The sequence below is a fragment of the Heliangelus exortis genome, chromosome 1 (assembly GCF_036169615.1).
Source record: "Heliangelus exortis chromosome 1, bHelExo1.hap1, whole genome shotgun sequence".
Taxonomy (NCBI): Eukaryota; Metazoa; Chordata; class Aves; order Apodiformes; family Trochilidae; genus Heliangelus; species Heliangelus exortis.
In genome coordinates this window covers 109,125,929-109,149,951 of record NC_092422.1, presented here as the reverse complement: position 1 = coordinate 109,149,951, position 24,023 = coordinate 109,125,929, and the positions used below count along the sequence as shown (strand labels likewise).

The 24,023-nt window shown below is 40.8% G+C and overlaps 1 protein-coding gene across 35 annotated transcripts in view; it reads left to right on the top strand.

The window, feature by feature from the left end:
- Positions 1–24,023, top strand: part of BBX (BBX high mobility group box domain containing) — a 146,665-nt gene that overhangs the window by 107,840 nt on the left and 14,802 nt on the right. For 23 of the 35 annotated variants that reach the window (XM_071757897.1, XM_071757861.1, XM_071757808.1 and 20 more), the window contains 7 exons: positions 1,170–1,250; positions 4,509–4,589; positions 6,791–7,712; positions 8,567–8,705; positions 11,796–11,944; positions 20,953–21,039; positions 21,790–21,906. In XM_071757897.1, the coding sequence (XP_071613998.1) occupies positions 1,170–1,250; positions 4,509–4,589; positions 6,791–7,712; positions 8,567–8,705; positions 11,796–11,944; positions 20,953–21,039; positions 21,790–21,906 (1,576 nt within the window). The remainder of the gene's footprint in view (positions 1–1,169; positions 1,251–4,508; positions 4,590–6,790; positions 7,713–8,566; positions 8,706–11,795; positions 11,945–20,952; positions 21,040–21,789; positions 21,907–24,023) is intronic. The other 12 variants (XM_071757954.1, XM_071757755.1, XM_071757725.1 and 9 more) reach the window with 6 other exon arrangements.

Genomic DNA, 24,023 nt, shown 5'->3' with positions numbered 1-24,023 from the left:
TGCACTGAAAAAGACATTAAGAGCTGAGAATTTATTACAGTAGAAAGATAAAAAGTTGAGATCCTCTCCCTGAAAGTGAAGTGTGCAATATCACTTATTCCAGTGGGATCCTGAGTGGGTCTCAAAGCAAAACCAGGATTTTAATTACTTTAGTTTAATATTAAAATAATTGCACATTCAAGTAAAATTCCCCAGATTTTAAACAGCTTGAAGCAAAATGAATGTTCTGGATTTTTACTGGAGAGGAGGGATTGTAATGTATCTCCTTGACATAATAATCTAGTTCAGATAATAATCTGAGTAATCTAGTTAAAAGGAAAAAAAAAAGCCAAACTATTAAATATAAAAAGAACAACTAAACTGATAATTTTTGGATCTGAAAGATCATGGTCAGAAGAGTTATTTTCATGAAGAGGCAGATGCAACAGAAACACTGGTGGCCTTGCCCCTAATCTTAGGCTTCTGGGTAAAATACTACCTTGTAATGCCATGCCAAAAAATATCAAAGATAAGAAGTGATTAATTCCTATGTTAGCGAATTGATAATACTGCACTTGGAAGCAGGTCAGAAAAAATTTGGCTGCAAAAGCAATTTCCTGAATTGCCTAATGGTTACTTAACATGCACTGGTGCTGGCATACCAACATCTGTTTAGAAGGCTAGATTTGCTCTCTAGGTTTGGTCTCCAGATTTAAGGTCTTACTTCTTGCTAACTGAAAAAAAAAAAATGCAACAAGCAGTGCCAGTAAGGAGAAATGGTTCTCTTTATCTAACCAAATGGGAAATACTGCCCAGGCTTTCCAGGGGAGTTGTATTTAACCTCGGTGACCACAGTTCATGTTTGTCAGCAACAGGTGTCTTGTTCACTTAGTCACATAAAACACACAGCATGATAGAATATTAGCTGAGGACAGTAGAAACGTGGAAGAGAATCTATGAGTCTAGCCTAAGGATGAAATGCTGTATTTGTTTGTGTCCTGCTGACTTCTGAATGCCTGTAAAGTGTGTTTTGGGTGGGATTGCCTATCTGAAGTAGGGCCTCCTTCCAGAAAGATCTAAAAGTAACTGATTTAACTAACTCCTTAATTTTTTCATTCTTTTTCTCCCTTTCTTGCTGTCTTTCTTGTGTGCCACTGAAATATTTTCTCCTCTGTTCATTTAAAACCTAGATCTCATCAAATACTTCCCAGTTGTCAAGTCCTGAACCAGTAAGGCACTGTGGGAAGTCGGCTCTGTTCCAGTTGGCAGAGGTAAAGTTACACCCATGGGAAGGTGTGTGTATTTTTTTCCCAAAAAAAGTACAAATTTTGAAAGTTTCGCACTAACATCAACTTTAGTATTTCCAGAAGGACATATTAGTAAATAATGAAAGAATTTAGACAGTTGCAAAGGCCCCAGGGACCTAGCTGTCATTGATACACTGGTTAATGTGCATAGTTTCTTGGCGACTCCAGGAGAAGGTATGCTTCATTTTAGAAAAAACAATAATGCTCAGAACAATAGTAAAGACAGAAGACAACAGTGTTCTTCTACAAATACCTGGTACCTGATGAGCTGAATACCAAGATTCAAAAAGTAAAGCTTTGGTATAAGGGCATGGAAGGTTCATTGCTGAATTGGGACCAAGAATAAGAAAAGTAGACCTTGAGACCATCACAATCTGTATGAAGAGTTGGAAGTTGAAGCAGTGTATTAAGTTCTGAAATTGGCAGCTGTCAGCAGTAATGAAGAATACTAGGTCATGTTTCCCAACAGTCCTGGAAATTCTCTGTGAATCTTATATATACCTTGTTAAGTCTCCCCTTTGGTACATATAAAGCACTCAAAGATCTTTGAGGCTTTGTGTGCACGTAACTCTTCTTGATGATTAAAAGATGAAGATACACACTGCATTCTCAGTAAATAAGGAAGGGTGATAGCACCTTACTAGTAGACATTTTCTTTTTTATTTTCCCCAAATCACTTCCTATTTCCACGGGGAAAATGATTCTGTGGATCACATCTACTGGCATCCAGTCATACATTCTTCAACCTCTCCCTGATGAGGTTAATTCCTCCCAGGAAAAAAAAAAGACCAGAGATTGGAGCACTAAAAGTATTTCATGCTTTGTTCTGTGTACAGTAGTGTTACTGTCTTTCTTTGTAAGAACTTAGATGAATGGAAGAAAACCTGCTGGTCACTCTGGGACTGCTGAGTTTGTGGGTGTGTGCTATATCTTCAGCAGTAGTGCCTAAGCAAGTGTGATTACACCTAGTGATCCATAAGGGCATTTCCCTGGTACAAGCATGGGACAGAAGAAAGGCTCATAGTAACACCTCATCAAAGACACCACGAATTTTGAGGTGCTTTGTGTTATGGGACAGCAGCAGGCTTTAAGTAGTGGTGTTGAGAGTAAGGCTTTTGCTGTCTCCAGCCTGATGCTGGAAGTCAGCACTGAAAATTGTGATGTGTCTGTGAAGGTTGTGAAGCCCCAAGGTGGGGAAAGGACAGGCTTTTGTCCACAGAATCATGGAGTTTGTACTGCAGCTGGTGGGAAAAGTGAAGCCAAGTCGGGCAGTGTGACATTTTAATGTTGCACAAGGCTCCCATGATATCTCCCTCAGTGATTGCTCAGATGGATTCCTACAAGCCTAATTTAGTATACAAAATGAATGTTAAAGGCTCTGATTCAAGCTGAGAAAAGCATTGCAGATGTACTAAGCAAATCCTCCTTATCTCTAGCTCTTGTAGGACACGATTGCTACTGATCTTTTCCAATTTTGGAGATCTCTGTAATGTTGGATTTTAATTGGATAAATAAAATGAGAGACAGATTGAGCTTAACTTTTCAGATGGCAATTGAGGACTTGGAGCATCTCAAATGAACTTGATTATTACCATGTCAGGGGTGTCCTAGGTTTGCAAGTTCATTTGGCAGACATCTGTGCCAGGCTGCTCTAACTCCAAACTGCAGATGCTGTGCATTGGAGGGGACTGGACTACTGTGCCCATGCTGCTGTCATGGCAGGGCTCTGGTGTGTGGGAGCCTGTCTGCTCCAGCACACCTCACTCCTCTGCTCCTCCTTCTTCTTCTCTCTGCCATGTGAATTAACCAATTCTGTCTTCATTTTGCAGTTCCCCTATGCCATCCTTTTTGGTATTACACAGTATGTCACAGATGGTGATAAAGTAAAATGCAGCAGTGGGTTAAATTATTTTCTCAAAAATTCTGAGAATTTTCAAGTTTCTGAAAAACAGCTGGAGCAGCCCTGCTGCAGTCTGCAGCCTTTGAAGGCTGTTCATGATCAGCTCAGCTGAGTCTCCTGATGCACTTCAATGTGCACTTCATCTTTAGCTTTTAGTGCAGAGGCAGGAGGGTGAAGGAAGGCAGTGGTGGGACTGAGTGTGGGACCTACAGAAGGCAGGAAGGTCACTTCTGCTGCAGTCTGCTAACAGCACTAACTAAAGGCTTGGCTATAAGCAGCGTTTGGACACTTGAGCTGTCATCTTCAGAGCTTAGGAGGTGCTATGAAGAGTTGTAGCTTCCAGGAGACATAGAGATAGAGCATTGTTAACTTTTTTATTTTCTTACTTTCTGTTATTTCCTTTATGGCAATGAAGGGTTGATTTCTGCAAAATCAACTTTGTGGGGCCGTGTTGGTTGAGAGCAGTGAAAACTGATTTTGGTGAGATAGGGGGGAGCTAAAAGGCTGTAGACACTTTAGTTTCATAGCGTCTATAACTCCCCCACTTTCTGAGGAGGCAAATGTAAGAAACCTGCAAGCCTGATCAGAGACTGAGATATGTTCTTAAAAACAGAACAGCTTTGTCTTTATGCAAAATGGGAGACTGCACCTTTTAATTTGTTTAGAAAAAGGTAAGTTCTTTTCATGTATCTCAAAATTGATACAAAGTACTGAAGAGGATTCTGACCTGATACAGGAAAAAGATTCTGGAGAACAATGAGCTACTTCTTGCCAGACAGCCTTCCATGCTCTTGAGCAGTGAGTAATAAAGGTTGCCAAAGGCTTTGAGGGCCCCTACTTCAGTTTGGTTTCATAGCATCTCTTTCATATGATCCTACAGGACCCCAGAACTCATCTTCTTGAGCTTTGAAAATGAAATTATTTTGCAATCAAATGTCCAAATAAGCCTTCAAACTCACCACCAGCTGTGTTGTGTGCTGGTGTAGATTGATGCTCAGGTGCTGGAGTTTGTTTATGTGTGCGAGTGTGTGCTTTCAGTTCATCCTGCTTTTCAGAGGGAGTCCTGACAGGATCTCCAGATCTGGAAATAGCTTTTAGGATTCAGTAGTATTATCCACCAGAGCAATGGTGAAGCAAGGTTTTGTTTGTAGCAGCGTGCACAGGTCTGCATTTCTTTTTCTGTGTATAATTTTACAAATGAATATTTGGAAGAGGGAGGAAATAATCCATTCAAAATCAGTGTGGTAAGCATAAAAGGTAAAAATAATGGTCCTTGTAAAAATAATGGTTTTCTTTTTTCTCTGTCCCTGTTTTTTCTTTAGATTTCTTCAAGTACGTCACATTCAGGTCCTTCTGATTTAACAAAACAGTGTGGAACATCAGCGCTATTTCAGCTGGCAGAGGTAATATTAAAATAGTAGTGACTAATTACCACAGGTGCAGTGGGGCAGAGAAGTTAATTATGTTGATTGCTGAAGTCAGAACAGTTTTACAGTTATAATTATACTGTTGCTTATGGAAGTATAAATTATCATGGCTTGGGTACCACAAATCAAGATTTCCCCATACTAGCCAGCAACTTGGAGGCTTCGAAGAATCTGTGCTGCAGCTGAGGAGATGTACTGGTTACTGGTGGCACAGGGACTTTCCAATCACCATTGAAATTGTTTCAGTTTTTTTGTTTTAGGGTTTGGAGTTCTGACTGGTTGCTTTGGCCAAAGGGATGCAGAGACTTGAGAGGGCCGGATTAATTTGTTACACAGATTAGGGCATTACCATTGCAAATACCTGTTGCTTTTATTTTTGCTTTTCATGCCTACTGTTTTTTGAAGTAGGGAATAAACAGGTCAATAACGTCTATAGAAGCTCAGTCATGATACTGTCAGCAGATCTTCCTTCTGGGAACAGTTAAAACCAAAGACCTCATACTGAAATGTTGTATTTCTTTTATTTCTGAGTTATTTTTTGTTGTTTCTAAGCTTTCCCAATCTTAAAGACTGAATTTAAAGTTTATTATAAGGCACAAAACAGAAGTCACTTTTCTGTACCCACATCTCTAGGCTCTAGTACTACTGGTTACTGCAGAAACAGGAAAGGTATATTAAAAAAAAATGTTGGAGAGGGGTGAGTGCATTTAATTCACTGTCCAATATTTATATTTAAATTATTTAATATTACTGTTAAATTATTTAATATTACTGTCCAATGAGTAGTCTTTTAAAGATTTATCTTTAGCTTTTGAAAATTACAGGCTATGTTCCTATTGCAGTGCAGTAATAAAATGACAAAACTACCTTGGTACCAAGAACTTACCTTTGTGTAGTTTTGGGGTTCTCTGCATAGTTTAACTTGCTTTGTTACAGATACTGTGCTGCCCAAGCTCTAGTGTGTTCAGTGTTGTTCAGCCTAGCTTGGCCTGAGCCATACCAGATTCTTACTCGGTGCAGCAAGAATTTTGGAAACTTACTACAGCACTCAGTCATCAGTGTTATGCTCATACATGTATTGGCATAAGAGATATTTTTGATTTGCAAGGAAGAAGTGCCTTGCTGATTTATGGAATCTAGAACTGACTTAAAGAGAGCCCAGTGATCTGAAAGGTGTATCCATAATAACCACATGGCTTCTGAGCTGAGCTGCAGGATAGGGGAATTCCTGGTGTCTGGTTCAAAGCAAGCCTTTTCCATCAGGTTTTGCTTCAGGTCATTGTTTGGTTCACATTTGTTATAAAACCAGAATTCAGCTGGGGGACGTATGAAGAAGAGGAGAGTATGAGGAAGAAAGGATGTCTTCCTAAGGGCAACTGTTTGGTGCTGGGAAGGACTACCCTCTATAGCAACATCAGCATAGCTTACAGGTGATACAAAACCAAGAGAATCTCCCAAGTCAGTGCAGGAATTTGGAGGTTTGAGGACCTTTTTACAGCTCTTCTGATTATCGCTGTTCCTCAGAGAGTATGATGGTTTTGGTTTCCATTAATATTATCTCCAGGAGGAGATAACCATGGCAACCACTGCTGCTTTGCAACTCTTTGCAAAATAAGTCTGACACAAGAAGAAAGATTTGGAAGGCTTTTTTTACGACCTTCTAAATTATTTTGCACATTAAAGTAAAAGAAAATAATCTTGACTACTGAGATGAAATCAACTGATTTTTTTCCCTCCTCCTTCAGGGCCATTTGGAAAATAGAGGAAAGAGTTGTAAACAGGGACATCCGGGAGCTGAAGGGCATATGGATGTGAACTTTCAAATAACTTGTCTGTGGCAATAGTGAGAAATACTGTATTGTTCTGTTGCATTTATGGTATCCTGAAAATCAATATAGCAGTGGGTTTGCAAGTCATATTAAAAGCATTTAAAGGATCATGGAAACACCACTGAGATCAGTCTTTCCCCCAGCCTTTTTCTAGCACTCAGCCATCATCACATCCTATCAGTTTCAGGAGGCCTTCACTGTGTTTTTTCAGTACTGTCCTTCAGCATAGGTTTTTTTCCTGAATTAAGATGCCAGAGAAATTCCCTGTGTAATGTTCCTATTAGTATAGGTAAGTAATGTTAAAAGTTGATGTTTGGTTCATGGGACTACTTTTTAAACTCATTTTAGATGTGCCTTGCTTCAGAAGGAGTAAAAGTGAAAGAACCTGGGAAGCCAAAAGTGGAAGCACCAGAAGATGTGGGAGTGGAAATTCCAGAGGAAATGGAAGTAGAAAAACTGGAGAAAACAACAATAAAAGACTCCTGTAAAGGAAAAACAGAGCAATCAGAGATGGAGAAAATGCAAAACTTGGCTGAGACAAAAGCTGAGGAATTAGAAACTGCAAAATGCAGGGATTTTATTAGTCTTGCAATGGAGGGCAATCCTTTTGAGAGAAACGATAACACAAAGAGTCACATGTGCTGTTCTCCGGAGCTTTCAATGGCTGACATGAATCAGATCCTCGGACTAAAGCCAGAAAAGATAAAGAAGAAAAAGAAAAAAAATAAGTTGGACAGGCACACAAACGAAAAATCCACCCCTAAGAAGCCTTGCAAAAAGAGGCAGTCCTCCGAGTCGGACATTGAAAGCGTAATGTATACAATTGAAGCCGTTGCAAAGGGGGACTGGGGTGCTGAGATACTCACGGAAACTCCCCGTAAAAAACCCCGCCCTGTCTCAAATGTGAAGGGAAGTGTGCTGGATACAAAATCACCAAAGAAAAAAGTGAAATCGAAAGAGAAGAAAACGTCAAAGGAGAAACCCTCAGAGACCACCAAAGAATCTAAGCCTCCCGATTTCCTTAGTATTGCAGCCAGCAAGGAGGTACCCTGTGAGGTTTCTGATAATATTAAAGTGGAACCACTGACCCCAACAGAGGAGGTGGTACCCCAAAGCTTACCAGGACAGGTCAAAACTGAGGACAGTGACTGTGTTAAAAAGATAGAAACCTGTGGCTCCAGGAAATCGGAGAGATCTTGCAAAGGTGCTCTTTATAAAACTCTGGTGTCAGAGGGCATGCTAACATCTCTGCGTGCTAACGTGGACAGAGGTAGGTAGCTTTCAGTATTTCATTTACAGCAGGAATGGCAAAAGCCTTCCTGAAATGGGAGGAAAGGCAAAAAGTCCATGCTTAAGCTGGAGACTGAGCATTATGTGATGGGAATGCTGTATTTGGTCGCCTGAGATGCTGGCAAGTGGAGGGGACGGGCCGGGGGACCTGTGGTTCAGGGTATGTCTTCTCTAGTCCTGCAATCTATGTTCCTACTTATCTCACAAACTCTCAACCTCTCCCTCGTTATCTTTCATTACCTGAGTTTTAGCTTTTTGACCCAAGTCTTTCTTGGTTGATTTGTCAGCTTGCTGATAGATGAATGCAGAACTTGTGTTGAGTGTAGCCCTGAACAATTAGCTGGTTTCTGTACAAGCAGCTTGTGTGGTAGTGAGCATGAGCATAGTTCTCAGTCTTACTAGAGGCAAAAGTGTTCTGCTTTTGCTCTAGTTGTTAGGTTTGCTGTACGTGGTGAGCAAGAAAGCTGAGATAATTTTGAAAGATTTTAGTGAGATGTCTTGAAATTTATTTTTCCAATGATTAGATTTATATTTGTGATCAGGACAGTTAGAAAAGGAAAAAAATGTTCATAATTTAGGGAAGTTTATTACTGTAAATATACTCACCTTTTTTCTCCTCCTTTAAACCTCGAGAAATCCTGACTTCAGAGGTACTGAAGGGTGAAGAAATTAGTTGCCAATGGCATCATTACCCAGTTTAACAATACATTTTTTAGCCCCTCCAAGAAGGTCATTGTAAGTTGTGGTATAGAATGGGTACAGAAGTTCCCTCTAAGCCCATTATGTTCTGGCAATTTTATAAAGAAGCTAAACCATTTTCTGCCTTCATACCAGGAAAAAGAAGCTCAGGAAAAGGCAATTCATCAGATCATGAAGGATGCTGGAATGAAGAAAACTGGGCTTTTTCCCCAAGTGGGACAAGTGGGAACAAAAAACTGAAAAAGCATAAGCCAAAGGAAGAATTTGTTTTCGGGTAAGTTGCAGCTTAACACTGTCCAAAGTTTTAGCTAGGTCAGCCTGGTAACTTCAGAGTCCTGCTCATTACAGCTAAGTGAGACACCCAAATAATGACAGTTAGAATTCCTGAAAATTAAAAACCCCTTTGGGCTGAGTGAGTCATGTTCTAGATACCTCATGCTTGTATACCCAAGTAATTCCTTTGAGATCTTTCCTGGTTCACATTACAGTAAACAGATTTCAGTGACATTATTTATTCACTTCTAAAAAAGCTGTGCAATATTTACCTGCCCAAAAGCTGTTGAAGAGGATTAGTTATATTTTCAGAGCTCTTCACAAGCCATATTTAAAGCTCTGTGTAGGCATTTGATCATCATAAACAGAATTAGACTAGAAAGAACAGAACTCTCGCCCGCTTTTAGAGATTGCTTGCAGAGCAGGAGTAAATGTTCTAATATTGGCAAATTAATATGACAAATACACAGTATTTCCGTGGTAGATAAAAGGCATTTTAAATGTTATTGGCACCATGAAGAAATTAAATATATCAGAAGAATACTTAATGATTTCAAATCCATTAAATTTTATCAAGGCCACACTTTTCTAATGTACAAATAACAATTTTGGTTCAAGTACTACAAATTAATTTAACCAAAGGCATAGTTGTTAAATCTGCTTAGCTATTCATACTTACTTGAAAATTCTTTAAGACTTCCAATTATCTGTATTCAGAGAGTGCAAATTAATTATAAAGGAGTAGATTTTCCATACTTCATGCTTAAAATTATAGTGTTTCTTTTGAAACGGCTTGCAGGAGCTTTTTTTATAACCTAGTTCATGTGAAATTTAGCCTCAGCTCACTTTACAGCAAAGACATTAAGTTGATTAAAATCTCCAAGTCTTGTTTGCTTGGGATAGTCAAGAAAAATCAATGAAACACTTCCTGCATTTTTAGTGCGTTGTATGTAAGTTTAGAAAATATTTTTTAAAATCTAAAATGAAAGACACCTAATGGTATAAAAATTGAATGCATCTTGTAGTCAAAAAAAAAAAAAGTATCAAGTTACTTGCCAGCTTTGCTTCTTGAGTCAGTTGTGTTATTAATTAATATTATGTGGTGAGCTCTGTAAAGGCAGAATTGGTAATTTGTGAAATGTAAGTGTTGGAGAAAGTATCCATTATCCCTGTTCATTGCACTACCTGGCCTTCTGGCTACTTGAAGAGTTGGTTTTACCTCTGCCTGCTCCTACTAACTTTCTGTTCTCTTCAGCATCACTTTTTAGCCTCATTTTGTGTGTGTATAGGGGTCCTCAGCCCTTGGAATTATGTCTTTATCCCCGTTTCCTCTTGCCTTCTTCTCTGCTACTACTGGGCCCACACGTCTCCCAGTGGTCCCTGTCAAACAGACCTTGTCCACGTGCAGCCCCTTCCTTAGCTGAGCAGTGCTCTGCCTGCATCCATCTCCTGGCAGGCATAAAGACCTCAGCTCAGCTACATGTGTCTCAGCAGGCTTGTAAAATGCTCTGGAGATTCATGACAATGTGAATTATTTACTTTTTCAAATAATTAATTGCTGGCAGAGTGGTGGCACTGCTCGCTACCTTCATGCCTCACAAGCTATAAAGTAGGAGCCAGGATGGCAGCTCAGAGGCTGCTTCCTTGTTAGAGCTGCAGCCTCTCTCGTGTCCTTGGGGCAGGAGGTGGGGCAGGTGGCAACAGGCAGTGGGAAAGAAGCTGGGGTGGAGGATGGAGATGCCTGACAGCTGTCAGAGCAGAAAACCAGCTTGTTTTGTGGTTATCGGGGAACATCCACATGAAAGAGAAAGGTAGCAAAGTACCAAGCACCACTCCTGTAAGATAACTTTGTGATATAAAAACAAAACAAGACATTCATACACACAGAAAAACCTGCAGACAAATTAACCCCACTGTGCATGCAGTCTGCCAAGACCCAAGGCTGTATTTTAAGATGGAAGATTGCTTTACCAAAACATGTAATAAATACAGAGTTAAAATGAAGGATCATTATGTGTACCAGAGCTTCCAGAATGCAATTTGTTTCAAGTGCTTCTTCAAAGAGCAGAGAAAAATACCATGTTTCTTCTGATATGTCTTAAGTGTATAGTACATAAGGGCCATACCTCCAACAGTCATGCCAGGTTCTATCAAGTTCAGGTTTTCCATAGCAAACAGAATTAAAGATGTGTAGAAAATGTCATTGTTCACCTGTCATTTGCAGTGCTATTTATAATCTGCCTAGCTCTGTACATTGCTTTTTATTAAAATACACTTCCCTCCTGTGCTTCTGCCTGGCTTTAAAAGTTTTCTAGAACAGAGTGCATATACAAGACAGTGTAGTAATTGCATCCAGAAATGCCATGCCATACCAACCTGTTCAAGTGGTTTATTTCTATGTGGCTATACAACTATATTATATCTGGATTTCTTGAGTTGTAAGTAAAGCTAATTACAGTAATTCAGGTTGGGCAGAGTTATAAGGGTTGCTGGGTTTCAGGAAAGCATGAGCTAGTTGCATTTTTAATCTTACAACAAGTGAAATATAAGGGGAGGAAATATGATCCCTCGGAACAAATACAGAGCTAATTCCTACCTTCAAGTATCAGGTTTTAGAATACCATCAGAATGTTGAACATTTTGACATTTTTCTTCAGGTTTGAGTAGTTCTTTTCATTCTGATGTAAGGACTTTTATGTGGAGTTACTCTATCAATTTGCTTATTTTCTTGTTTTACTGTCTTTTTTTCATTCCCCTAACAATACAGGCAAATCTTCTGAACAAATCTGTGCAGCTAACAGAGCTAAATGTCACTGGCAGGACATCGATTTGTTGGGTTTTTTTCCCCTAACTTTAATATATGGAGCTAATGTAATCAATTTATACTGTTACAAATGCAGAATCTGGAGTGTACATTCTGATCCTAAAGTTCAATTAATATATATTATTTTCATGCTTACAGTGCGTGTGCACTTTCCCCTTGTCTCTATGTAGATAGGTATGTATACATGCACACATACTCCTAGACAGTGTGGTTTTTTCTCCAGAAATGGAGTTACGTTTAATTTGAATGGTTTTGTTTCCCCTTTAGCTTAGCAAAGTTGGAAGAAGAATTTGAAAAGAAATTCAACAGCCTCCCTCAATACAGTCCTATTACCTTTGACAGGAAAAATTCAGCTGCTCCGCGGAAAAAGAGAAAGGTTGGAAGCGGCTCATCTGAACATCCAAAATCCAACAAAGGTAAATTACCATGTGCAGTGCACTGCTAAGCAAAACCAGTGCTATGACAAGCTCAGGAGTTTACTATTATATGTGAAAAGAATGAAGTCAAAGAAAGCATTTTTATGGCACTGAAATTCGCTGGTTCTCAGCTGGATTAGTGTTCAGGCTGTACTCTTGGCTCCTGATTTTCATGCTGAGTAGAACTGGTTAGAATTTGTACTTGAAATGTATTCCTCATGGCAAGCAGATTTGTCAAAAGCATGAATATCTGTGAAGTAAGTGGGTTTGACAAGTTTTCCCAAGAGAAAATGGGGAAAAAATGGCACATGATCAAAAGGTTACATTTTGACATTTTTAAAACATAGTTTTATGCCAGTTAGCATTTCTAATAGTTTTAGGCTTTATAAGTTAAAACATAAGATTCCAGGATGTCTGAATTGCTTTATTTATTTTTTTTAAATCAAGATTTCAACTCCTATCATAAGTTAGGAGCCAAAATGTTCTGACGTGATAAAAAAAGGTTAGAGGACAGGAAAACCAGCCCATACCCATCTCTATTGTTGAGGCTTTTGGAGGGAAAAACTCAAGAGTCATTTAGCTGTTTTATATGCAAATAACCTGAGGCTCAGAGATGATAGAGAAGTGAGAATACATTGGGAGGCCCTACTTCTAGATTCTGTCAGAAATACTGGTGTATACATACAGTACAGAAACATCACAAAATGAAGGAATGGTGTGCCAGTAATTCTACAAGACAAAAAGTTGCTCAAAAGAGTCCTAATTATGCACTGTTCACAATGTGAAGCTGATTTCCTTTGCTGCTGCTATGGCAGTTCCACTGGCCAGCAGGTTTTCAGATCTAATGCAGCTATTTCAGCCAGGTGACCCTGGATTACATCTATGCCTTTTGAATGCTTCACAAATAATCACATTACAGTATGCAGGATTGAGCAGCTGTTCTTTTCGAGTGCGTGCCAATTTTGGTATTGATTTCTGTATTTATATAATTAGATGTGCAACAGTCGCTTTTGCAGAATTAGGCTTGTGCTAATACCAAGTGAGTTCTGACTTCAAATGCCTTTCTTTTTTTATGGTATATATTTGGTACAACTTCTTCAATAAGCACAAAGCATACTGCTTTACAGTATGGTAATAGAGTGGTTAATTAAGCAACATCTGTTGGGGACAAGATCTTGTTTGCTGTGATCTGGCAGTTGACACTGTGATAGCAGCTGCTTGGATTTTCTCACTGAAATATTTACCTGTTCACATGTATGTATATATGTCTAAAAATTTTGCAGTCCTTAGGTTGTTTGGGAATGGCATGCTAAAAACGCTACCTCAAGTCAGGGAGCCCAGAACAGCATTCTGGATTTGGCTAGACTCATACTTAGCTTAATTTTTTTATCCTTGTTTGCATCACTTCAAAAGCTTTGGAATATATTTAGCCATGTCTCAAGGGAAGGTCAGAAACATAACTGGAGGCAGGATACAAGCCTGATATAAGTAGTTTTGGCATGGCTCTGGGGAGGAGGCCGCAGAGCATTTGCCTCTATCTGACAATAAGGGCTCTTTAATCCAGCTGACTTTGCACTGAAGCAGATGGTAAAGAGTCACGTGAACTTTTCCACCAACTGAGCTGTGGGGTTGCAACAAGCAGCCCCAGGGCAGGAATATCTGATGGTGACACTGCTGTTTCTGCAGTGAACGTCTGACCGCAGCCCCAAACTAAACCCTGACAGAGCTTGTGATATCTGCTCCTAATACCAACAAATGCTGAATTCACTCAAGTTAGCTGGGCAAGCTGTCAGCCTGTGTCAGTCACTCCAGCTCCCTGGAGAACAAAGTTCAGCTCTCAAGAAGCTGCTGAAGAACTTTCCAACAAACCATTTTTCTTTCGGAAAAGAAATTCTGTAGCAATGGGTCGATTCTAATTTGTTTTGTTTTGCTGGGGTGCTTGAAATTAGGATGCGAGTGAGTTGTGGATTTGGAACAACCTGAAGCAAGCAGCATACAAGCAAGCTTACTAGCTTAGTAGGAAAGCTGTTCCAGCTAAGAGAAACATTCATTATGCTGAATCCTCAATTTAATTTGTGGTGTGCTGACAGGCCATTCAGCTTTGTCATGCTGTTGGCTTGTCTGTGAACAAGTCCAAAGACACTTAGGGAACACTGACCTCCAGAGGTGTTAGGAACACAGGTCTGCATGCTGTGCTCCTGCAAGCCTCGTGGGAAATGGAAATGGCATATTGTGCAAAATGGTAGAGCTTGATTTGGAATTGCTCTGGGGTTTTTTAATTACCATGGGGTTTTTTAACCCTATTGGATTAAAACAGAAGTAACTTCATATTCTTGCAGTGTAATGAGCATGAACCATGAAGGGTCAATACAGTCTTACAGGTGTGACTACTGGAATATAGGAGCCCTTAACATTGCTCTGCTGTGCTCTGCATTACTACTGTCTTGTGTGGAGTTGTTTCTGCTGCTTTGGTCTTTCTTGGGGTTGTCTGTGTAAGAAGATTAGAAGAGATGTGCAGCACAAATGGTGCCTACTAGTGATCAGGGCCTTTGGATGTTTCCAAACAATCGATGGCAGTCACTAGGGCTAGGTTTGGTAGATGCTATTTAAAATAGTGTCTTGCATGTTTCTGAATGGGCAGTAGAGAATCATAAACTTCCCAGGTATTCTCAGTCTTCAGATAAGTACTTTTTTTTTTTTTTTTGCAGTCTATATAGATCAGTGCCTACTAAATTACATTTAAAATGTGGAAAATAGGTTGGAGTGCTGCACACTGAAACTCCCCCAGAATGACTGGTGATTGAAAACAGAGAAATGTTTTTGTTGATTCTGGGGTCATTGTCCTCTGCCCCCACCCCACCTCGCAACTAGGGTTCTATGCCTTAATACATTTTATTTTTGAATAAATGGTGCCAGATTGATTTTCTGTCAAATGTCATTAACCTATACTTACAAGAGGCCTGATTTGCTGCCTAAATGAAATGGTCAGGATTATCAGGACGTTTTCCTACTCTTACGGGGAAGATCAGTGGGTTGGTGTCCACTGACTCCTCTTACCGTGCTTTTCATGTCCAGTCCTCAATTCAACCAGTTACTTGCATGTAAAAACACCTCAAGAGCCCTGTGATGCAAAAGCTGTTTCATTTCCACATGTATAAAAGAAAATTTGAACTTTCTAAAATGAGAGGCAATTTTTTCCCAAAGCTTTCCAAATTTCTTAAGACTCCCCTCCTACTGAAATTAATGGGGGTCTTCATTGGTAGCAGGATAGAACAAGTCATAACCTTTTCTCTAATTCTCTCTCAGGCATTTTGGACTGCGAGTGTGTGTGTGTGTAATAATGTCACAAAATGGCTGAAAAATACAGTTATACTGAATCCGGGCAGATGGCCTACTCCGACATTTGCTGGAGCTGTGACTGATTCCTTCTTTTTTTCTTCTTTCCAATGGTATATGTGCCAAAACGTCCCACCACACAGAAGTCAGCAGTCTGTAGTGAGTCACTAATATGCTTGTGTGCAAAAATGAGCAACAGGCACAGTCATTGTTTCTGCCTTGTGCTGTGAAGAAATGCTCACTTACACTAAGCACTTCCCTAAGGCTTTCATTTTGGGAAGGCAAGGAGAGGAATGCGTGTTTTTATTTGGGAAATAGATTGTCTACAATTTTATATTCTTTTTTTTTTTTTTCTGTCTGTGGCCTCTTAAGTCTAGAAGTAAAGCATCAGCTTAAAACAGATGTTTCTTTGTGTGAATCCCTCTCAGTCTTAGCTCAGGGTTTGTTTTTTTGCTCAGTTCAGAGCATTCAGATGCCTGGAGATTGCACAGTGTAGTCTTCCAAAGATCATGACCTAAAAATAGAGCATCAGACAAATGTACAGACAAATCTGTTTGTCCTGGTTTTCTTGAAATAATGTTGAAGTGTTCTCTGTTTGAACAGTGTTCTCTGTTTCCCTCTTTAAAATAGGGAACCGTGTGACAGTAGGGTGGGGGCAAAATGTGGAAGAAATACATTTGTGGTTTGTTATGTATGGTGGGTTCATTTTCCTGCCTCCTGCTTCCTTGAGCAGCTGTGGTTGGCCAGAGAGAGTATTCCCAGGAGGAAATAAATCCCTACTGCCTTAAGGGAGCACAATGGATGAGCCCAGGATTAGCAGGTGGTTAAATCCTGTGGCAATTGCTGAAGTGCCAGGGGAGGGAAGGGCCATGTGTTGAGTATTTCCAATAGGGAATGGTAAGTAGGAGAAAAGAACTCTAGTTTACAGTTACAGATGGCCATACAAAAATAGCAAGTAAGCTAACGTTAAAAGTTTTTTTCAGCTTTCTATAAGAAATCTCATGCAGAGCCCACTGCCTAATAGCAGGCCCTTAAAGTTAGTTTGGTTTTGCAGTCATTGATTTTCTCTGTATTGAATGTTGACAAGTGGCATTTGGTCAAAGGCTTGGAGTACTTGCCTGCTTTCCCCACCAGACAGATGCCACACAGCCATCCTGTAAACTCCTGCATGGGTGAGTGTGCCTAAACAGTGCCCCTGGGGCCCCTGCTAGTGAGAGCCTGAAAAGGGCTATTAACTCTTATCCCAGCCCAAACCAGCACATGATTTCAAGAAGGAATGCCCCATTGTTCAGCCTTTCCTACACACAGATGTCCTCTTCCGTCCAGGCTGTATTTTTGCCTTTTCCATATTGGTTTAGTTTAGTTCATTTCTATCAAAATAAAAGCTCTAGTTTTAATACCTGAATGTGCTATGTGAAGGTCCTATATCTGGCAGTTCTTCATCTTTGGCCACAATCTAAAAGCAGAAAGGGATGTGGCATATAGTCTGTTCAGTAAAATTACTAAGCAATTTGTATGTGCAAGCATGAGAGTGATTTATAATTTAGCTTTTCACAGAGGACAGAAACCATATCCACTGGTTCACACTAAGTAGTTCAGGCAGTGAGTACAGATAAATTTTCTCATGTAGCTTCTCAAAAGTTAAAGTCTCAGGTCCAAGTATGACAGATTGACCTATTTAGCTATTGGCCCATCTTCTGTTTTTCTGCATTCATAGCCAGAGGGTATTCAGGTGATAGTGGACACAGTCTCACAGGAGTAACAGCTAAAAGGGTAGGAAATTGGAAGCTTCCTTGTAAAAAGGCAGCTTCTCTTTTGACCCCACTAAAGTCAGTGTCCTTGGATTTTCCACTAGAGAACAAAATTCTACATGTAAGTGGCACATGTATGGGCATACCCTGTGTGTTGCAGATACAAGCTTATAACAAAGGTGCCTTGGATGGTAGAAAAGGCATGAAAGACACTGGTTTCTTTCTTCATGCACTACTTATCATCTTCCTTGGGAGTTTCTCGTTTCAATTTTTCTGCTTAGAGTTGATAGCACTGGCTGACGGTTCTTACTGAAATGCTTGTGGGATGCAGGTTGAGCTGTAGAAGTGGAGACTTCTGTGATACTACGTAACTTATTCCAAGCACCTGCAAAAATCACTAACTTGATAATTAAAAAATTAAAAATGTCCTAAGAATCATTTAGTTACTTAGCTGAGCCTGTGTCTTCCTGTGGAGCTGTTGATGTGGATGAAGTCTTTGACCTTAGTCATTGGAAAAGCTCAGGTTTTTTTTATTCAGGCTTCCCCTCAGCCTGTCTGAGCTTTTTCCCATTCCTTGTTATGCACTGACACCAGACGGCTTAGTCCTTCTTTGTGATACTGGGGAAGCTTTTGTAAAATGTGCAGAACTACACTTGAATCAGTTTGTAGCAGAATGTGTAGAGGAATGGCCTGAGCATGCGTACACAGCCCCATGCTTGAGGCACTCAGGTGCTAATTACGAGGTGGGAGGCGTGAGCTTGTGTTAAGCCCACCTGTGTTAGGCCTCTGCCCCCAGTTAGGGTTTGCCTCAGCTGCACATGAGCAGGATTTGGGGGGGGCCAATAAAAGGGGAGCTTCCCAACACACGCTCAGCTCACTCTCGAGCAGCCAAAGGAGGGGGTTACCTGAGTCTGGAGCAGAAGCACTGAACGAGGCTAGCCAAGTCTGAAGGCAGAAAATCGGAGTACTGACTGCGCACCTTGGTGAGAACACGTCTTTGATTTCGAAGCGCCGTACCCCAAGAAAGGTTCGCCCGTCCGCACCTGTCTACATTACACTGCTGCTCAACTTTTGTTGTTTGTTTTTTTTTTTCTAGAGCGCCCTTCTATGCAGAAGTATGCTATGGGTGTAATTTGTTAAAGCCTCCATCCCCTTGGACTATCCTTGCTCAAAGGCCCTCAGTTTTTTCTTTGTCATGATGTGCCTGTGCTATACCTGGGTGTCATCTGCCATTAGGCAGTGATCCCAATGTTGTGGGACTGTTGGCACCAGAAGACCTTTGCTCTGCTTTTTCACCACATGAGCTCTGGAGAAGGGAAGTCTTGTCTTCATCCACAGTCACCCAGATAAATCTTTCTGAGCAAAAAACCCCAAAAAGTAGCATGAGGAATGGACAGCTGGTAGATTTCTAACTGTAGCTCTAAGTGTCTGGTGTTCTGTTGTAGCACTTCTGCATCTTCAGAGAGCATTGCTTTCTGGATGAAGTATAAAGCTCAGAAGTATTAATTCATGCAGCTGGCTGGTACAGGGACAGCACTTTCAAACAATCACAAAGTAATATTCCCTTCCCAGACCTTACAAACTGTGATTTTTATGTAACCGTGTGGATCTCATTTATCTCCCAATTGAAGTTCTGCTCTAGAGGAGGGTTTTAAATGTAGGATAGAGTTACACAACAGCATAGTCACGATCTCTGCTTTGGCCTCTATGCCTTTCCAAATAATCCTGAGAGCTTTGTATGCTTCTGTGGGTAAAGTTTCTTCTCTATTACTAAGCAGTGGGCTAGTATCTCCATGGAGCAGTCTGTTGTATCATTGAGGTCTTTCTCCTGGGTGGTAATGATGTCTTTGGGGTCCATCACTGAATCTGCAAAGATAGGATTGACCCCCCCAATCCTGCTCATGTGCAGCTGAGGCAAAACCTAATTGGGCGGGGGCGGAGGCCTAACACAGGTGGGCTTAACACAAGCTCACGCCTCCCACCTCGTAATTAGCACCTGAGTGCCTCAAACATGGGGCTGTGTATGCATTCTCAGGCCATTCCTCTACACATTCTGCTACACAGTTTGAGTGCATACCGCCTCTTCTGTTGAACTTTCTGATATTTTCTATATAAGTCCTAGTGAAACTATTCATAGTCAATTTTCTGTTGCCTAAGATGGTGTCTTACTTGAATATTACTTGGTTTGTTGCTTGACTTTTAGATTTTTTTGGAGATTATTAGTCTTTTCCCAAAGTTTTGATTTCTTCAGGAATAAAAAAAAAAAAAACAGCAGTGAGCCTCAAAGCCAGCACATATATAATCTTAGGGTTTCTGTGCCCATTTCTGGCTGTGTTTTAGCTTTCAGTAATTTTCAGTATTATCTGGACAGCTTAGTGCTTGTGAGTGTTTTTTCCAGCCTTCTTCCTTGTGCTACACGCTTTTCTCCTTCTTTCCCAGCATAAAGAAAATCAGTGATGGCAAATTGCAGATAGGTGATGTAGTCTTAACCATGATGGCATTTTACTATATGCTTGCAGTTGTGTCTTAGTAGCCAATGTGTGTGTCTGATTCCTTTTGTGGATGAGGATGATGAGAGGAGTCCAGTCTTTGTGGTGTACAGAATTGTTGTCCAGGTCAGCTACAGATGGGAAGGGCAACCTCTTGCTAGGCAATAAGCTGTCCTGTCACCTCCACTGCATCTCATTGCCACGTGGGCAGGTCTGTTCTGAGCTAGCTGAAACACCTGCTTGCTTGCTTTGGAAGTAAAATTTTGAAGTGCAGTTTCTAATAAGTAACTCTGTAAAAGTGGCTTTGCAGTGAAGAGATGATGCATCTGTTATATCTTTGGTCTGTTATGCCTGTGGTGCTCCTGTGTGACTGTTTACTGCATTAACAAGACACAGGACAGCTTCTTGATAACTCTGCTCTTGGCATACTTTGTAGTCTGATGTCACACAAGATGTCTTCTCACTACTACTAGCAAAGACTGCTATCACAGTAGGAATGTTACCATGAACTGGGCATAACCTCACCTTTCATTCCTGGGAGCTTTTACTTCTGCCTTTCCTAGAAACACTTTGGCACCAGAAAGACAAAGGTAACGCTTGCATTCAGTGGTGGGTTGGTCCTGGCAGGTAAGTCCCTGCTCTGTCTCTCCTTCATTCTACCTCTGTGTGATGGGAGAGAGAATTGGAAGGGCAAAAGCAAGGAAAAAACCTCCATGGGTCAAGATAAAGTTTTAAAGGGGTGTGACAGAGAAACAAATGGTGCAGAAACCAGCACTTCTCACCCACCAACTGATGCCCAGTCAGTCCTTGAGCAATGTCTACTTGAAAAAAAGCTCTCCTTGCAGTTTTATTGCTGAGCATGATGTTATATGGTATGAAATAGCTCTTGCTCCCTGTCAGTCAGTTGTCCCAACTATATTCCCTCCCAAACCCCTTGCACACCCCCTCAGCCTACTCACTGGGGTGGCAGAGTGAGCAAGATAGATCTTGATGATCCGTAAACACTGTTCAGCAGGAACTAAAACGTTGGGGTTTTAACAAGATTTTTGGTCACCAGTCTATAAAACACAGTGCCATGAGGCTGCTGTGAGGAAAGCTTACTCCTTATGCCAAACCTAGTACACATCCATAACAGTACTTACCATTAAACAAAAAAACAATCTAACCCTTAGCTTTGTTACAAGGCTAACACTCCTAACATTATCATTCTCCAATATCATTCTTTGTATACCCTTAAGCACTGGGAGCTGATGGATTGAAGTATAGCCTGCTGGAAGCCACCAGAATCCTTTCTGGGCAGGTCAGGGTTTTGTGCTTTTCCATGAAATGGCATCCTGTAGTAGTGGAAAGGGAGGTTGTATAGTACATATGTAACTGCTGTGCTCTTCTTAAACTGCCAATTAAAAGTATGTATTATTAATGTTGTCTGTAGGTTCATTCCAGTCTAAGAAAAAGAACTCATTCTACAAAATTATCAGGAAATGTAAGCACAGAAGGAAGCTTAATGTTCCGGATACAGGTACTGGTGCATTACTTAGTTAAGGTTTTGGGCCACCTTGTCTCAATTCAGTCTTGGGGAGATGCTTCTAGACAGAGGCTACTCAGCTCTTTAGTCTTGATTGCTTTGGTCCCTTATTTCCCTGTCTCCTTTGACGCCATTAGCTCCTGGCTCCAGTTGATCATGTAACTTTATTCCAGTATGGTGCTGTTTTGTTTTTAATTGCAGTCTCCCTTAATTAGTTTCCATGCTCCAGATGCCTTGCAGCAGAGCTGACAAAGCAAGGGCAGTTCTACAGTTTGGCCCTGAACTCTTTATCTTCCATACCTTGTAGGCCTTTACTTTGCTCTTATGTCCATTCCTTCTCTATCTGATTCCATATTATCTATCCCTTTGACAGAGCATTTATCCATGTCCGTGTCTACTGTTCCTGTGATTTCCCACTGTCTAGAACTTTGCAGACTGCAGCTGGTCAGGATCTAAGATCTTGTTTCTGCACCAGCTCTCAAAAATAGTAACCTAACCCAGTCCTTCCTCTGTAGAAATCTTAACCATCCTTCTTGTTGCCTCAGAATAAAGGTAACTTTGACAATTTTGAAGTTTTGTGTTGGATTTGCTCTCCACACCATCCGTGGAGTCTTTTTCGTGTTGCAGTGTTGTGGTCTTGCATGCCTACACACTCACAACTCTGAGGAACATTTTCAGGTATACAGCATGTATAGGATTATAGTTTAGTCTGATTCTCTGGGCCATTTTTTTTTTCTTTTGTAGTCACAGTGCCCACCCTATCCAAATCATGCCCAGGCTGTTCCCTAGCCCTTCCACACTGGAGTTCTGGCCCGTACGGTCCCTGTGGTGTAGATGAGCTTTCTGGTTCTACTTACTTAGGTAACTCTGTAATTTTTACATCTTTTTCTCTATCCATACCCATCTCAAAGATAATAATATGACTGTCCCTTTCTCCAGTTCCCCCAGCTACCTTTATTTCCCTAAGGCTTGGCCAAGTCATTTCTTCTGCTTTTCTGATGCTGTGTTTTCTGTCCTCTGTGGTGCACATGCACTGTTTTCCCACATAGGCTCTGCCAGCTTTGCTGCATTCAATGGAGCAAATATTTTGAAGTTACTTTCTCTGTTTCATTGTATTTGTACAGCAAACATGTTGTGGGAGTCACTTCTGAGAAGGAACTAATGTGCTTCCATGCTGGTGTGAAGAAGGCATCATACATTAACATAGCTTTCATTGGGTGCCATTCAGATTCTTGTCCCTAAATTATTAATAGACTGTATAGACAGTTTAATAAGATAAATGGATGTTTAAATTCTCCTGTGGGAAACGAAACGGCATTTAAAAGATGCCAGAGTAAAAAATATAAATATCTTAAAATCTGCAGATAGAAAATGTGGCTAAACAGAATGTCAAAACCTCGATTTGATTAAAAGAAACCAGCCTGTTTTGATATGAAATGTGCACTATGATCAAAGATTCAAGCCTGGCAAGTGTTGAGTACCCTGGCCTTATTCCAGCACAACACAGAAGCATGTCCTTGGAAGTTAAGCATGTGAATAATGTCATCATGTCTAAACATTAAAGCTGTGTTTCTGCCTTTGCTGGAGTAGGGCCAGTTTGCTAAGTTCTTCCCAAGACTGAAGCAAAGAAACAGGGAACTTACCAGTCTTACACAGCCCATGTAAAAAATCATAAAGGTAGTGGTTATATATATTGGTGAAGGACTGCATTTTCTCTGAGTTACAAAAGGGTATCATCTACTCTTAAGTGTACCCTATAGTGACACTGAAAGCAAAGTGTTGATCAGCAAAGTGCAGTGTGCGTACGGCCTTGGCCAGGCAGCATACAGCCTCACCTCATGTGGTGCCTGTGTAACTTCATCCTCTTATGAGTTCCTATGCAGCAAGGCCCTAAACTGTTTGACTTGTCCACGCTGTAGTCTGCAGCCTCCAAGCTGTGGAATCCCAGCATCTTCATTGCAATTCAAATATACAAGGATTTAGAAATATTTAGAGTAATCTAAATGAAAATTTCAACTCCTTTTTGTGGTTGCTCCTTGGCGAGTCACAGATCTCTAATGTGTGGTTTTGGGGTTTTATGGAGGTAATCCTGCTGAAGGAAGAGACTAAATCTTCTTGCAGCTGGAGAGAAGTCAATTAGATGGGTTGCTTTCAGCACAGGTCATGCTGGATTCATGTTTTGTCATCTCAAAAAGTGTGTGGGCCTATGTGCGTCTGTGTTTGGGATGAAGATAAAAAGTGCAGTAAAGGGAAATGTTAATGTGATTGGATCATAGTGTCTGGCTCTTTCTGTGGTTTGAGTGAGTATCTGAGGGAATTTTTAATTCCATGTGACAACATCGTACACAGCATCACCAGTGCAAGTCAACATATAAGAAGTTTGCAGGTGTTTATAGAGATAGATACAGCCCCGTAAAACACTAGCGGCCATGCCACAATCCCTTCTCCTCCTAGCAGAGAGCACACAATAACACAATTCAGTATCTTCAGAGATACATTACATTCTTAGGAAGATGGAGAAGCACAGGTGGACCCATCCCTATTTGGGGGATCGAGCACCACTCAGCTCAGAGATTTTTCTCCCGAAGTCAAGGCTTTCCAGTGGGAAGCAATACTTGAAGTAACAAGGGGTAAGGCACAACTCTTGACTCCTTGCAGGTGTGACCTATGCTGGGGGCTATTACATGGTTCATGTAACAGCCAGATACAGCATTGGGCTTTGCATCAGGTAGATGTATGGATGTAGTAGATGTAGTCTTAGCAGGAGCTGATGTGTGAAGGAGCCCAGTCTACACTGGCTGGTAGAGCCAGTTCCCTGCTACTGATCATCCACCAGCCCTCCCACACACGCATCACTCTGTGCATCCTTAGCACTTATGTTTGAGCAAGAACGGAAAGTGCAGAAAATTAATACAATTACTGGGCTTTTTTTAAATTATTTTTGCTGAGAAAGACCTGTTTTGTGGGGGCCCAGATGG